Source organism: Ctenopharyngodon idella, chromosome 3 (genome assembly GCF_019924925.1).
Source record: "Ctenopharyngodon idella isolate HZGC_01 chromosome 3, HZGC01, whole genome shotgun sequence".
NCBI classification, from domain to species: Eukaryota; Metazoa; Chordata; class Actinopteri; order Cypriniformes; family Xenocyprididae; genus Ctenopharyngodon; species Ctenopharyngodon idella.
The window spans coordinates 37401751-37418879 of NC_067222.1; the positions used below are offsets into that span (position 1 = coordinate 37401751).

Genomic DNA, 17129 nt, shown 5'->3' on the forward strand with positions numbered 1-17129 from the left:
CAACACAAACCAATATGATTAATATATTCCATACCCTAAAACTAAGAAAGTTCACTTATGATGTTAAAAGAAAACCCTCCATAAATGCTTATCACTCAAGCACAGTATTACAAGAGAAAAGAACTGGAGTTAAATACACACAAAACTCATGAGCAAACATTTCCCTAGTAACAGAGGAGGTTTTATTGTTCAGTACAGTCAAACACTGGACAGATACACTGGCTGGAGTGACATAAGCAATATACTGAGCGCTTAACTGATTAAAAAGTAGCTTTTTTTTCCTCAAATATGCAGATTAAATGAACATGCATGTACTGTCCTCCTTGTTTTTCTTTTCCTGTATATTGAACAGCACATAATTCAGAAAAAAATCTGTCGACTTCAAATGTGTGACAGAACCCTAAAGATTTGTAATTAGTAACATCAATTAAATCATATTAGCTGCTTTTTCAGGCTTCATCTTTCTCTCTAAATGCCTGACTGACATTTGCATGAATATTGTATAAAAATAAATCATTTCTCTCTTTCATCTCGCATGTACAAACAGCAAACATCACGTTATCACAAAAATATGTGGAATTAAATAATACTGTGAAGAAACAGGTTAAAAACTTAAGACAATGACTTTTCAGTATCCAGCTGTGCATCCAGCCATCTATAAAAATGATATTTACACTTTCAAATGACCTCTCGCTATGTAGAAATGTGCTCAACCACAAAAAAACGAACGCCTCAGAGGCCACAACAGTATTCAACAAGAATAAAAAAGACCTCACTCATTGGCTTTCGTTGTTTTTAGTGGTTTCCTAGCAGTTTTAGACCGGAACCAGCTGATATAAAATCACTTGTACACCACATGAAAGATAAAAAGTGCTAATGAAATCATGATCCCATGAACATAATGTAAGAGCTTATAAAAGCTAGTTTACATAATTTGGCAAGTTATGGTATCCTGAAGTGCTTCTTTGTAATGAAAATGTTCCTTTTTGTATTGCAATTCAATAAAGCATTTCTATGGGAATTCTGAAATATCTTCCTGAAAAAAAAAGGAATGAATTGGATAAAAAGCCTCAAAAGCTTTGACATCAGTCCATTGAAATGTGTGCTGAATTTCTTAATACCAGAGCCAGCTCTGGATGAAACAGTAAAGTAAAAATACAACCAAATAAACAGAATGAGTCTTGATTTAGCTTCAGAACTCAGCTACAACTTTACAAACAAACAGCATTGCACAAAACGCTTACAGTCATCGATTTCACATTATAACAGGGCTCTACCACCACAAAATGGCCGAAAAAAAATCAACAGTCAAAGCAACTAGACAACTGCATGCACTAGGTTCGCCTTCATTTATCACCTTGTTTAAAATGCAGAGTGGATTCATTTCAGTGTTGAGTGATATTGTAAGGGAGATATCTGACGGACGCCCCACTACATTGTATGCATTGCGAAGGCAGAATTAGGTGTGGCTCTCGTTGCCGTTAGGAGTGAGCTTGGTCTTGTGCTCCACCCGTGGGCCTCTGGCCGAATACTGGACCAGCAGGAAGGGCTCCTTGGTTTCACCTTCTCCGACGATGCTTTCCTCATCTTCAGACTGACTGATGCGCTGCAGCCGCAAATAGCACCAACAACCAAGAATTAAAGCCCCCAGTGCGGCAACGGCAATGAGTATTACAATAATGGTGACGACCCCGGTGGTGGGGCTATGATCCATGATGGACATCCTGACAGTCGAGGGAAATTCAGCTGCCGGCCTTCACAAGTCCACCAGAGGCAGTTCTGCAGGGTTCGTGTAGGTTTGGCTGACCGCTCCTCCTACATCTGAAAGACAAAAGAAGACTGACAAACTCAGGATGATTCAACACTGTAAAAATAAAAAAAATATTGTAAAAATGCTACAGAAAAAAACCTGGTTAACAGTAGGCTCCCTTACTACATATGGGGTGACACTTGTATAATTTTACAGTCCAGTACTGCTAAATGCGCCATTTTTTGTTCGTAAAAAAGAACAAATCATCTTATAATTTGCATTGAAAGGCCGTAAACTGACATTCCCATAATTCCGTTTTTTTTATATTGTTTAATCATTTTAATAATGTTTCTTCTTAGATTTTTTTTTATCAATTGAGTGTATATTAATGTTTTGTTACCTCTAATGATGCTAAATAAATGTTTATTGCATTATTTTAGTGTAATTTGGGTTATGACAATACAACTGTGCAACTTCTGTAATAAGTGTTTATCTCAGCTTGTGTAAAAGCTATTTGCGATTAAAGGTATAAAACAGATTTTAGTATCTTGTTAATTCGTCAGAAAAAGGCTGTTGGATTTACCAGTTTAAAATGTAATCTTTTATAAACTACAGTTTTAAGCTGTAACATTTACTGGCTGTTCTGTAAATGTGTTTACATTTGTATTGTATTTTCCGGTGTTGTGCCAAATTTTGACCCCCCTGCCAGATTATTACCCCCTTAGTATTGGTTTAGGAGTAGGTGTGGGGGAGGGGTTCGGATATGGGTGGGGTTAAGATTAGGCAATCAGGTAGCGACTTCAACGAGTGGGGTAATAATTTCGCAGGGGGTCAGAATTCGGCACAACACCGGAAATGACAGCTGCCAGTTTTCTTTTTTTTACGGTGTACAATAATCATATTCCAAGAAACTTCCTGAAAATGTTCTGATTCTCCTTCGAGAAACTTCATTTCAACTTTTTACCAGCGTCACGGGTTATTAAAAGTCATGGTTCCTTCATGAAGCCACAGGTTACGCAACGCATTTGCTATGAGCATCTTGGCGAAGATTTTCCATTTCGCCCACGCGCCAGAGTGTTAAATGAGCTCGTGCTTGAATTCATCCGAGTGGCACGAGGACTTTCCGGTGGCACTAACTGAAACACGTAACAACATTCATGCAGCACAGAGCTAACTATCTACAAAAACGACAGCAGCAAGTATGGCTGCATCCGTCCCCCCCAAACAGTGCTTTTGAACAGAAAAATATATAATTGCCACAAAACAGCGATTTTTATGCGATCTAAACAGAATACACAGCTTTTTCGAGTACAATTAGTGATATAAATAGAAGAAAAGAAGGTAATTTAAAGTCAAGCTTACCAAAACTAGGCCGATTTTTATCATAGAATAACGCTTATGTACGTTTTGCGAACCATTGCGCGCATTCACGACAGTTCACGCTCGTGCGCGCTGACAGCTGCATAAACAATCGATCCGCGTCCAGTGATCCAGCTGTTATGTTATATACAGCAACATCTAAAACCAGTCGCTTACATTTCCAGCCCGAGCAGATATATAAATAAATAAATACATGCAGCTTGTCACTGTACAGGAAATGATATCACGGCTGCAAAAAGGCTAATATCCAATCAAATAAAAGGAATGGTGCTCAGACAGGCAGATGTAATACAGAAGGTCTTCCTATGGGGGTGATATTCGTTTTGCATTCACAGATAAATGGAAAGAGACTATGTATTTCATTTATTTGTGAATATGAAACATTTCTATACCTTCCCACCTACAGACATGCACATGAATGTTTTAATCTTCTCTCTTCTGCTGGAATAATTTAGAATAATATGCACTTTCTTTCTAAGTTCTTTGGGAGAGTAAGATAAAAATAGTATGTGTATGCGTGTATATATGTGGCAAATGTTCAGACATGTTCTAATTTGTTACACTGTTAATTTAAGTTTAAGTTATGTTATAATATTTGATAATATTTTCTTCTATTATATTGATTTTTTTATTATATATATATATATATATATATATATATATATATATAAATATATATATATATATACACGCACACACACACACACACACACACATATATATATATATATATATATATATATATGTGTGTGTGTGTGTGTGTGTGTGTGTGTGTGTGTGTGTGCGTGTGTATTCCAAGCTTTGGCAATATTGTACTATTTACAGTCATGCCAATAAAGCAATTTTGAATTTAATTTAAGATAATAATAGAAAAAGCAAAACACACCACATAGAGAGACACCCCATATATACTTACATTACCTACAAATATAATTATATGCTAAATGTTTTACTTTTTTTATTTCACGTCTTTCAAAGAAAGGAGGTAGATGTACTTTTTATATGTTTTATCTAATATTTTTTTATCATTATGTACTACTAATACTTTATACATTGATATATTTATCCAAATACAAATAAATATGTAAATGGATAAATAATAGAAATAATTGAAAGAATGCTATCCAAACCAAAAGTTATATCATTCTTATCAAAGGCGTTAAACCAAGAGTAGGTGATATATTTCCCCCCAAGCTAAAGATATATACGAGAACACATAAAATAAAGTAGTTATACTGGACTGAGTTAACACTGACAGTCTCACGAGGGACTCGCTGCCTGTAACTCATGTGACCAAACACGGAACTTGAGGGAACGTCGAAACATCTGTTTTGTCTTTGTAAAAATCCTCAATTGCTGCTTGTCTTCACCTATACTATATGTATGCATATTGACTTCGTAGAGCACACATGATCGACACTTTCCAGTGTTCGTCTGAGAATATTTGAACACGGTTCAGCCCACCCATCGGTTTGCGGAAATACAGTAAATGCGTAACATAACTAAGAAACAGGAAACGCTTTGCTTATCGTTCGCGAGTCTGTTCACAAGAAAACGAAACAAACAGTAAGTGTTCATTCCTTTCGTGTAAGTGTTTTGTTCTTTTAAACGATCGTCGCTTTATCGTTCTGAGGTTACAGCTCTGAGAAGTTTTAGCTTACATGTATTTTAGTTTTGTAGATTACACGTTTTCTCAGAAAAGTGAAGTGCGGATCCATCGGGAATTATGCAATGCTATGAATAACGTCACGTTACAATAACTCACTGTTGTATTTACTAAAAAGCTTTTGTTGTCATGAATTTGAAGCACCAGTCAAGGCGATGGCAAGTGCACCCCCAATGGAGACAGCAACACTTGTGGGACACCCGCCTCCTCCATCATATGAGGAGGCAATGGGATCAAACCCACAGAACCCACCAGGGCTCTATGCTCCAGCTGATATGAAGGGATCTGTGCCTCCATATCCAACACAAGCCTACGGCCAGGCGTATCCACCACCACCACCCCAACAAGGTCAACCTGTCACCAGTCCTGTTGGTAATGGCCTTTACACTTTTATTTTCATCATGACTTTATCAGACCACACAATTATAAACTCAGAGAAAACAAGTATTAACAAGAAAAAGGTTGTATACATCACTCAAAAGGTAAGAATAATATCTTAAGACAGATCTAACCTGGTTGACTTCTGCCCCCAGCGACTGGTAGTTCTGTTGATGAACCACATAAGCCAACTCGGACCAGTTAGAAACAGAAGTTGGTTGTTTCTGGATTTTCCAGTTAAACACTGTCTTATTTAGGATTTTTTTTACTATCTGCAACTAGTTCAGGGGGTATTCCAGAAAACTTCCAGGTTGTGTGACTTAGCTGGGTAAGTTTACTCAGAGCAGGCTGATAACCTCAACTTTCCATTCCAAATCCTTAGGGAACTTTTCAGGTAGCCAGAACTTACTTTCTTAAATTATTGCACAACTGCCCTGTAGGTGGCGATATGTATTAAGAATGTAAATAGCCATTAAACAAAAGAAGAAGAAAGAAGTATTGCACACTGCAGCTGTGTTCAAAATCGCCTCCTATACCCTTATTCACTATTCCCTACATTAGTCCACTAGAGGGAGTGATTGTGCCGCTTTTGCATAGTTTGTGCTTGCTGTTTAATAATTATTTCAAACTATGTACAAATCCCAATGTAATAATTAATTCAAAAGGAATTTATAGTGGTTTGTAAAATGGATGGATAGATGATTCATCTGCGGGCGCCATCTTCTGGCAAGACACAGGGATTCATGACCCTCACAGTGCATTATGGGTATTCTTTAGCAGTTGAGCATAACACTTGTTACTGGGGTGCATTGTGGGATTAAATGAGTGCACTCGATAATGTCCACTATGGTTTCCACTACACCACTACAAATGGCTTTTCCTTTCAAATAGTGCCCTATTTAAGGGTGTAAGGGGCGATTTCAGACACAGCCTTCTTCTAAGTGTCTGTTTTCATGGTGACTCCTGGATTCGGCGATCAGTTGAGATTGAGAATGTCTTTGTGTGGTCACTGTTAACTCTGAGTTTCATACTCTGGGTTGACTGAACTTACTCCAGACCTCTGTTTTGGAACCTGAATACCTTGAATAAGCAAGGTTTGGGTTAATCAACCGAGAGTTCAGGGTACATGTGACGGCAAGTTAACCTTGCTTTCTGGAATACCAACTGAGATTTGTAATATTTATCATTTTTATTTATAATTTATTTCAATTAAAAAATCTTGCAAATATTTCAATAAAAACAATTTTTAAATAATCATACTTTAATTTATTTTCTTTTATACAATTATATTTAAAATGTTTTTTTTTTTTTTTTTTTTACACAAATATGTTTCATTAAACATTTTCCTAACAGAGTTAAAACCGATAAAAACACAGACATGAGCTGCGTCCGAAAGCTTCTACAGCAAAATAGCGCAAGCTTTGGTGAAAACTAAACAAATATTTACACTACAATAGTAGTTTCTTGCTAGAAATGACATCAGAAGTGGAAACAGCTGGTCAAAAATGTATATTTACACACAAACTGACCACTTTTAGACGCCTTGCTTATTTTTTAGCTCAGCTGTCACAGAATGGAAAGCACAGGATTGTGGGATATCATCAAGGATAAATCTATGCTGATCAGATGAAGGTATCTCATGAGACAGGAAGTGAAGCTAACATTTGATTCGAACATGCCTCGATGCCTTGGAATGTGTCCTCCGAAGGCAGCATTTTCAGTTTTCGGATGCAGCCATGATCAGTAAATGTAAGGCTAGTGAAAATGGCTGACAGTTACTGATCATGGCTGCATCCGAAAACTGAAAATGCTGCCTTGTGTATAAGAAATCTTTTACTTTGAATAATAATAAACATACACAGCACAGTATTTCTAAGCATTCTTGTTACTGTCCTTTAGTATCGGTTCAGACCGTGTACGTTCAGCCTGGTCTGGTGTTCGGGAGTGCTCCAGTGCAGGCACACTGTCCGGTATGCATACAGAACGTGATAACCCGTCTGGAGTATACATCAGGAGCATTAGTCTGGCTCTCTTGTGCGGGCCTGGCCATTTTTGGGTAAGATGCATGGCATAATATCCAGTTTTACAGTCGTTTTCTTCTTCAGCACAAGGACACTACCCAAGGACACATGTCTCTTGTGTTATAGTTGTATCTACGGCTGCTGCCTGATTCCTTTCTGTGTTGACAACCTGAAGGATGTGATACACCACTGTCCGAACTGCAGCAGCGTTTTAGGATTCTACAGGAGAATCTGAAGAAGTTCCATAACATATGAAGGAGTTGTGAAAGACACCTATTGTGTATTTATACAGGAAAACAAGTTACACTGAATTCTTTCCTTAGCAAGAGGTGTTGGAGTATCTGGGCCGCTGACACAGACATGTATTCATACATATATACACACACCTTAACATACACATCTTTTCATTATAAATTTAATTGAAAATAAATTGATTTTTTTTATTTTTTGATATATAATTGTACTAACATACATCACCATTGTAAAGAAATCTCTGTAACATGTGATTTGTATATAATTACTGTGAAAAACTGTATACTCAGTTCTATCTGTAATGAAACTGACAGAAAAATATATATAAATAAATGTTTATGCTTTCTCACTTAAAACACTTGTCGTGTGCAGGTCTTGTAAGTTCTATTTTCTCCCTCAATTTGCTTCGCAAATATTGTGAGAGCACAAAGAAAACACATCAGTGATAAAAGATTTAGGGCAAAATCTGCTGGAGATCTTCTACTTCATAGATCCAGTTTTTCCGGTGAATCAATGCATTTTCAGAAAGATCTGCCATCTTCACAGCACGCAACACTGGCTCTGGACTATGAGACTGGATGACACCCATAACCATGACGTATTTCCCTGTAAGGAAAAAAAAAAACACTTTGTTTCCATTGTAAAGATAGCCTGAGAACTCTATGCAAATGCAAAAATAAAAATACCTCAATAGTGAAAAGATTTTCTTTGTGGCGTGTTCGCTGATGTAAACTAATTAATATTCACGTGTCATACAGGACATGTAAATTCGCACAGAGGAACACTAACAGTATTGTGTTCCAAATGACTTGATATACACTGCGCTATATACTCATCCGTCTAGTGTATGAATTTTATACGGTTATTTTGTTATTGAAGTCTTATGGCCCCGCCCCTTCCAGTACGTAGGAAGTCTGTGACAGTTGCGTGCATGAAGTTTCCACTTGCACTTTTTCTTTTTGGAATTTTCAGTGCGAAAACACTACTCACACTATTTATACTATAAAATTACACAGAATAGTGCATAAGTACATACACTATATTGCCAAAAGTTTGAGACGCCTGCCTTTACGAGCACATTAACTTTAATGACATCCCATTCTTAATCCGTAGGGTTTAATATGGAGTTGGCCCACCCTTTGCAGCTATAACAGCCTCAACTCTTCTGGGAAGGCTTTCCACAGGGTTTAGGAATGTGTTTATGGGAATTTTTGACCGTTCTTCTAGAAGTGCATTTGTGAGGTCAGGCAGTGATGTTGACCAGAAGGCCTGGCATGCTCTAATTTGTCCCAAAGGTGTTCTATCGGCTTGAGGTCAGGACTCTGTGCAGGCCAGTCAAGTTCCTCCACACCAAACTCGCTCATCCATGTCTTTATGGACCTTGTTTTGTGCACTGGTGCGCAGTCATGTTGGAACAGGAAGAGGCCATCCCCAAACTATTCCCACAAAGTTGGGAGCATGAAATCGTCCAAAATGTCTTAGTATGCTGAAGCATTAAGAGTTCCTTTCACTGGAACTAAGGGTCCAAGCCCAACCTTTGAAAAACAACCCCACACCATAATCCCCCTCCACCAAACTTTACACTTTGCACAATGCAGTCAGGCAAGTACTGTTCTCCTGGCAACCGGCAAACCCAGACTCGTCCATCAGATTACCAGACAGAGAAGTGTGATTCATCACTCCAGAGAACACGTCTCCACTGCTCTAGAGTCCAGTGACGCCGTGCTCTACACCGCTGCATCCGATGCTTTGCATTGCACTTGATGTAAGGCTTGGATGCAGCTGCTCGGCCATGGAAACCCATTCCATGAAGCTCTCTACGCACTGTTCTTGAGCTAATCTGAAGGCCACATGAAGTTTGGAGGTCTGTAGCTATTGACTCTGTAGAAAATTGGTGACTTCTGCGCACTGTGCGCCTCAGCATGCGCTGACCCCACTCTGTGATTTTACGTGGCCTACCACTTCGTGGCTGAGTTGCTGTTGTTCCCAAATGCTTCCACTTTGTTATGATACCACTAGCAGTTGACCGTGGAATATTTAGTATATTTAGTAAATTTCACTAATGGACTTATTGCACAGGTGGCAACCTATCATGGTACCACGCTTGAATTCACTGAGCTCCTGAGAGCGACCCATTCTTTCACAAATGTTTGTAGAAGCAGTCTGCATGCCTAGGTGCTTGATTTTATACACCTGTGGCCATGAAAGTGATTGGAACACCTGAATTCAACACACCTGAATTGGGGTGTCCCAATACTTTTGACAATATAGTGTATCTAAAAGTCTAAAAGTATATATATCCTCCTGACTACCAGCTTTGGAGTTTTGTCCTCTGTAGAGGACTTAGCGAATTTCTCTGAGACATGTCACAGTTTTAAGTCTGGATGTCCTGTAAAGAGCACATTCAGGGCTTTTCAGACATACAAAAGTTTAGAGGTTTCACCATGATCACTCCCTTTCCTTGGTCTTTGAAAATGGCTGACATTAATTTATTGAACAAATGTAACACCCTTATGGAAATATAATATTTTGTTATTATAATTTACATCTGACTAATTTTCAAATTGTTTGTCATAAATCAACATCTCAGGAAAATGTTATGGGGTTTCAAATCAAAATATGACTTTCTGTTACGAAACAGGAAATCGATTTCACACATGTCCACTGTAGAGCACACCAGGATTTAAAGCATGTTTATCAGGCATTTTGGGAGACACAACAAGTGAATATAGGGAAAGAAATTATATATATCAATATTCCTATGAAATATTAGATGATATTATTAAAATCTTGCCAATTATTTCTTCCATTATTACACTTCTATTTTCATTAAATATTGCTCCAAGAACACATTAATATGCAGTGTATAGATACATTGTATATAATGAAAAAAAAAAAAAAACACATTTATGGCCATTTTACACACATATTGCATAAAGCAAAATGGTATATCAAATCATTCTGTTATATCTTTCATAACATAGTTGAGAATCATCTTTATGCAAAGTTTGGTATAAAAAATCCTGAAACCTAAAAATTGTTTGGTGATTTAAAAATTAAATATTAAAAATGTTCATGTCTATTCATGTCTTATTTTATTTTTTAAAAACTGAGTCCTGGTACGACATGTGGTTAATACACCAAACTACTACCAGTTCACAAATATGGAAAGAGTTTTGCTGGAAGTGCCTTATCCGCTTCTTCGTAACACCTAAGATCAAAAGCAAACAAGTCTCCAGGCAGCAGACTTGCTAGAGACAGTGTGGACAGTTAGAAGCGGATCGTACACACATCTTTTGGAGTTGTGAGAAAATTCAGTCTTTTTGGGATGATGTGCAGGTAGTTATGTCTGAAGTGTTTGGATATAAAATACCTAGAACCTCTTTGTTTTTACTTATGGGAAATATTAAAGGCATAGTAGCTAAAAGTGATCGATATTTATGTAAGATTCTTCTTGTGGTTTGTAAAAAAAACTATAACTAGGAATTGGCTTAAAGATGCTACTTTGAATTGGAAACAATGGTTTGGAATTATTGAAGAAATCCTGGTTATGGAAGAACTTACATATATTTTAAAGATGAAAAAAAAGTGCTTTCAAGTTTGACTGGGAAAAGTGGTTGAAATATAAAGAACGTAAAGACATCCTCAGCTAAGTAAACAGTAATTGTTACAGGAATGGTTAACCTCAATTGTTTGCCTTTTTTTGGGGGGTACATGTGTGTGTGTATATGTATTTATATGTATATGGGCGTGTATGTATATGTTCATTGATATTTAGGAATAAGCACTGATATGTATGTATAAGTATACAGCTGTGTAGCATACATTTGCTGTGCATACATGTATATTTTCTTTCCTCCCGCTCTGTTAATATTGTTGTTTGTTTTGTTTTCATTGTTATCCTTGTAAATTAAAATAATTAAAAATAAAAGTAAAAAAACTGAGTCCTGGTGTCCACTACAGAGGACATAGCATAACATATAAATAAAATATCATTTTTCAAAAAAAAATTTCCATTTTTTTCTTATGCTCTAAACAATGTAATGACATAAAAAAAAACTAAATTCACAAAACTTTTATTTTCTGCTAGTCAGGAGGATAAGGTATATCTTCCCTTTCGCCAGTATTAAGAAGGTCCAGTGAGAAGATGTGTTTAACATCAGAAAGAAATGTTGTCCTCAGAAAGCCTAACTAAATATTATAGAAGCTGTCTTGAAAACATTTGAAAAGCGACTGACCTGGACTCAGGCAGGGTTTTCCTTTCGGCACGCTGTTGACGCCGCTGACGAGAAAGTTCCCGGTCTCGTCCAGGATGAGCACCGTGTTGTGATCGGTGTGCACCTCCAGCACTGTCCCCTGCATCCAGACCACTGACACCTGTAACGTGCTCTGTTCGCCGGGTCCCAGTCGGTTAATAACATACTCTGGTCTTCCGGTTGATGTGTGGCACTCTTTCCCTTCACGCAGCTGGCTGGATAACACTTTCACTGGAGGACTTCGAGTTTTTTCTGAAGACAGAAAGCTTGTTCCCATCATCTTCTGTGCTGCTGCATATATCGCGCTATTTTTTCATTTGTGAAATGAACGAACCGGACGTGACGACTTTGTTTCAAAATAAAGGCTCAGAGTATTTTATATAATACAGTGGAACAGATCGGTTATTGATTTTTATTTTAAAGTTACGTAGCCCATATTACATTACACATTGAAAGTAATATAAAATCGGACTACTTTTTGATTACTTTGACCTAATTCGTTATTGATTTGATCAGGATAATCTTGTACCATGTTGATATAAAAATACAACGAGAAAGAAAATATATTCCATTCTTTGTTATCAACAACATGAAGTGTATTAAATATTACATTACGCCAGGGTTTGGAACTGTAGGGGGTTCATGAGTTTAATGAAAATGTATTTATTAAATCATAACCATTAAAAATGAATATAATTTTAATAATCAAAATAAAACACTTACTAAAAAAGATTAAATATTTTATGTTTACATGCATCTGACCATTAACTGACATCAGAGAACCGTGAATTTTATTTTATTATTTATTATTATTGACTTAATTTTACTATTGACCTAACCTATTAAAGGGTTAGTTCACCCAAAAATGAAAATAATGTCATTTATTACTCACCCTCGTGCCGTTTTACACCCGTAAGACCTTCGTTGATCTTCGGAACGCAAATTAAGATATTTTTGTTGAAATCCGATGGCTCCGTGAGGCCTACATAGTGAGCAATGACATTTCCTCTCTCAAGATCCATAAAGGTACTAAAAACATATTTAAATCAGTTCATGTGAGTACAGTGGTTCAATATTAATATTATAAAGCGACGAGAATATTTTTGGTGCGCCAAAAAAAAAAAAAAATAACGACTTATTTAGTGATGGCCGACTTCAAAACACTGCTTCAGGAAGCTTCGGAGCATTATGAATCTTTTGTGTCGAATCCGCAGTTCGGAGCGCCAAAGTCACGTGATTTCAGCAGTTTGGCGGTTTGACACGCGATCCGAATCATGATTCGACACGCTGATTCATTATGCTCCGAATCTTCCTGAAGCAGTGTTTTGAAGTCGGCCATCACTAAATAAGTCGTTATTTTTTTTTTTTTTTTGGCGCACCAAAAATATTCTCTTCGCTTTATAATATTAATACTGAACCACTGTACTCACATGAACTGATTTAAATATGTTTTTAGTACATTAATGGATCTTGAGAGAGGAAATGTCATTGCTCCCTATGTAGGCCTCACGGAGCCATCAGATTTCATCAAAAATATCTTAATTTGTGTTCTGAAGATGAACGAAGGTCTTACAGGTGTGGAACGACATGAGTGTGAGTAATAAATGACAGAATTTTCATTTTTGGGTGAACTAACCCTTTAACTTAAAATCTAAGTGCTTACTTCAAGTAAAAATATTAGGTCAAAGAGGTTCAGCTGGCAAAAAAATTGGGGAATGCCTTCATTGCATGTAAATATGAAATGACGTGAATTTGTACATTTCAATGTACAGAGACAGTAATACATGGTTAAATAACTCTGATAATTCAAAAAACAATTAATGTGTTGAGCTGATTAGATATGCAGTGTTGAGAAAACATTTGTTAAAAGTGAAATGACATCTGTAAATCCAGTGATCAACTGCTGTGTGGGTCTCAGTTTTTTAGTGATGGTCACGTGACTAGTGGCTGGTCTGTGTGTGCGATTCCACAAACCTGGAAGAGCTTCTGAATGTATATAACTATGAGCAGTAGACTTTTGTACAAAGGAACATTTAAAAGATAGAAAAGAAGAAGTAGAATCAATGAATTATGAATAATTTACTGCCATTGTGAGAATAACATGTAATCAATAGAAAAGTAACTGTAGTCTATATTATGTTTTAAAATACTCATAATCAATCTATAACAAGTACTTAATTTTTGGAATCTGATTCTGTAATCCAGATTACATGTTATCAGTTCCCAGCACTCTATCTATATTCAATATTTAAAATACTGAATCAAATATTTTAATTTCATCTAGATTTTAATGTTAGAAATGAAGATACCTATAGATTCTGATTAAGTGGTTCATTACAATCTTCTGTAAAAACTTGCAAAGGAAGAATAAAACCAAATAGCTGTAATTTTGTTCATCATAGAGTACCGTTTATTGATTTCTACATGACTACATTTTACATAATCAGGTTTGACCATTATCATAAATAAACAGGTACCAGTCATAGAACATTTACATATTTATTTTTTTTTGTCATATTAAAACAAAGAAAAGCTCAATGCATTCATTTAACGATTCTAAAGATCTGAAACACTTAAATATAGAAGCTTTATTGTTTAAGACAGTTGTACAAGTATATCAATCAAAATACTGTACATTCCTTGCTTTGACTATTAGTATAAATTACTCTTTCCATATGTCAATTACAGTATATATATATATATATATATATGATAATTATGAATAGGATGAATGACAGAATTAGACAAATGTCAAACAAAGAAAATATGTGATTACAGACAGATTAATTAGATTGTAATAATTCTATATATTATATTTTGTGTACTGGAGAGTCTCACAGATACATTATTTGGTAAAATTACTGTGTGGCTGATTTGGGGTCAGTACCGCTATATAATCTCCACTTTGATGATGGTAAAAATGAGCACAAGTATGCCGAGTGAAACTGACCATCCACTGCATCCAATTCCTTGAAAAACAACAACAAAAGGTTATGATTTCTAATAGACTTCAGCATTTTAAGCATTTAAAACTTAAAGAGACAGTTCACCCAAAAATGAAAACTGTGTCATCAATTACTCACCCTCATGTCATTCCAAAAAAACAAGACTTTTGTTCATCTTTGGAACATAAATGAAGATATTTTAATGAAATCTGAAAGATTTCTGTCCCTCCATTGTAAGGCTATTCATCCAAAACTCTGACACTTCAAAACGTTCATAAAGACATTGCTTTATATGATGGACAGATTTAATTTAGACTTTTATTCACATACTTCCGTCTGGAGGGACAGAAATCTCTCAGATTTCATTAAAAATATCTTCGTGTTCCGAAGATGAACGAAAGACTAGGTTTGGAGCGACATGAGGGTGAGTAAATGATGGCAGGGTTTAAGGCTGTTACAGTGTGCAGGACACCTCACCTGGAGCGGCTGCATTGGTAGCAACCGTAGCCTTCACAGTCGGGTTAGTTGTCGGGACAGCAGTTGTTGAGTCTGCTTTTCCTCCAGACAGATTGAGACTCAGTTTATCCAGTTCTGATTGAGGCTGCAGTGAGAGCCAGGTCCGCACGACCGTCTCATTTTCAAATGTTTTCAGATCCTGCAAATTGCTACCAAGAAGACCCACGACATCCTGCACAGTGAGGCTCTGTAACATAAAACAAGTGGACGTTGTGATGTCAAGTTAAACATGAAAATTAAAAAGTGTATACATTATAAAAACACAGAGGAAGAAATAACAAAATATAAAATGCTTTTCTTTGCTCACCGCAATCACGCTTGGATCCAGACTTATGAAAGTGGCCAGGCTCATGCTGACATTATATAATGACAGATTCCTAATGTAATTTAGATCTGCACCTCCTACAAAAAAACAATAAACAATAAATGTGAACTAATTATTTGTCAATCTGTATGCAAACCAGAGCTGGTGTTGTTAAAAGTGACATCATTCTGAATTATACGTCGAGGTGAATGTGTATTCGGTGGGCTTGAATTGACAAATGAAGTGCTCCCATACCAAGATAGGGTTCAATGAGCTGGTAAGCTGACAGAACGTCACTCAGGGCTCTGACAGATGGCAAGGGAAATGCTTTGTTAGCGATGGTGAAGAGTGCCTTCTTGTTGTCAGATGAACATTTTGACACATTCAAAGCATCGGTATCCCTGTTATTGAGGATAATATAGAGAAATCTTGTGATTAAGCATTTAAATGCAATGCAGATATACAGTCAAGACATTTTTGATATATTTTTACTAGTGGGTGCAGGACACTATAGTTCATTTATGTAAGTGAGGATAGCAAAATAAAGTAAACTGTGACATATTATACCCAAAAATTCTTCATACAGTGGACTACCAGTAAAACTGATAAAAATTTGGAACCAAAAATTATTCAGACACTTTGACCTGACCATGTTTTGCTTAAGTGTTATCTGACATAATTAAGATAATTTTTTTCTGACACAGTTTAACTCTGAGATCTTGTCATATTTTATTACCATTTTTTTTTAAACTATAGTGAATAAACTGAGATAATTAATGAAATGTTCAAGGTGTCTGAATAAATTTTGGTTTGACTGTATAACAGCATGTATTGTCAGGAAATATGTTTACACCATAATTTTCAAAAGTTTGGGGTCAGTGAGATTTAAAAAAAAAGAAAAAAAAAAAAGAAATAAGAATACTTTTATTCTGCAAGGATGCATTAAATTCATCAAAAGTGACAGTAAAGACTTTTTTAATTTTTTAATAGATTTCTATTTTGAAAAAGAAATTCTGTTTTTCTTCTATTCAACAAACGATCCTGAAAAATGCAACAAAAAAATCAGCTGTTATCAACATATTTTTTTCAATAATAATAATACATGTTTCTTGAGAGCATCAAATCATCATATCAGAATGATTTCTGAAGGATCATGTGACTAAAAACTGGAGTAATGATGCTGAAAATTCAGCTTTGATCACAGGAATAAATGACATCTTAAAATATATTCAAAAATAGCAAACAGTTATTTAAAATTGTAATAATATTTCACAATAACACTGTGTTTACTATATTTTTGATCAAATAAATGCATGTGAGACTTCTTTCAAAAACATGAAAAAATCTTACCAACCTCAAACTTTTGAACAATAGTGTGTGTGTGTGTGTGTGTGTGTGTGTGTATAAAACACCAATAATAAACATTTCAGAGTACTACATCTGGTTTAAGTCTTTACCGTATGCTTTCAGGCAAGATTGTTGACAATGTGCTGTTATTCAGAGAGCAGAGATTTGGTCCTTTCACTATAGTCAGCTCAGTGGCGGTCAGGTTATTGTTAGCGCTTAAATATTTGGTAATGATTTGTTTGCTCTGAAAGATAAATTAATATATTAACACAAAACCAAATAGTTGGCATCTGTAAAATAAGTAAGATTCACCA

At 36.0% G+C, this 17129-nt stretch overlaps 4 protein-coding genes across 5 annotated transcripts in view; 2 read left to right on the top strand and 2 right to left on the bottom strand.

The window, feature by feature from the left end:
* nsmce1 (NSE1 homolog, SMC5-SMC6 complex component) overlaps nt 1–17129 on the top strand; it is a 135014-nt gene that overhangs the window by 3545 nt on the left and 114340 nt on the right. The gene's annotated exons all lie outside the window — the stretch shown is intronic.
* snn (stannin) lies at nt 160–7064 on the bottom strand. 2 transcript variants are annotated; one of them, XM_051887745.1, is made up of 2 exons: nt 5309–7064; nt 160–1821 (listed from the first exon to the last, which is right to left on the bottom strand). In XM_051887745.1, the coding sequence occupies exon 2, from the start codon at nt 1721–1723 to the stop codon at nt 1460–1462; it is 264 nt and encodes an 87-aa protein (XP_051743705.1). In that variant the 5' UTR covers nt 1724–1821; nt 5309–7064; the 3' UTR covers nt 160–1459. The 2 variants fall into 2 exon arrangements, with proteins under 2 accessions (XP_051743705.1, XP_051743704.1); XM_051887744.1 differs by lacking the exon at nt 5309–7064 and adding an exon at nt 3113–3378.
* litaf (lipopolysaccharide-induced TNF factor) lies at nt 4430–7803 on the top strand. Its single transcript, XM_051887741.1, has 4 exons — nt 4430–4696; nt 4938–5168; nt 7074–7230; nt 7322–7803. The coding sequence occupies exons 2-4, from the start codon at nt 4952–4954 to the stop codon at nt 7428–7430; spliced, it is 483 nt and encodes a 160-aa protein (XP_051743701.1). The 5' UTR covers nt 4430–4696; nt 4938–4951; the 3' UTR covers nt 7431–7803.
* Nucleotides 7610–12052, bottom strand: rmi2 (RecQ mediated genome instability 2). Its single transcript, XM_051887743.1, has 2 exons — nt 11686–12052; nt 7610–8053 (listed from the first exon to the last, which is right to left on the bottom strand). Exons 1-2 carry the CDS (start codon nt 11981–11983, stop codon nt 7902–7904), a joined length of 450 nt encoding a protein of 149 aa, XP_051743703.1. The 5' UTR covers nt 11984–12052; the 3' UTR covers nt 7610–7901.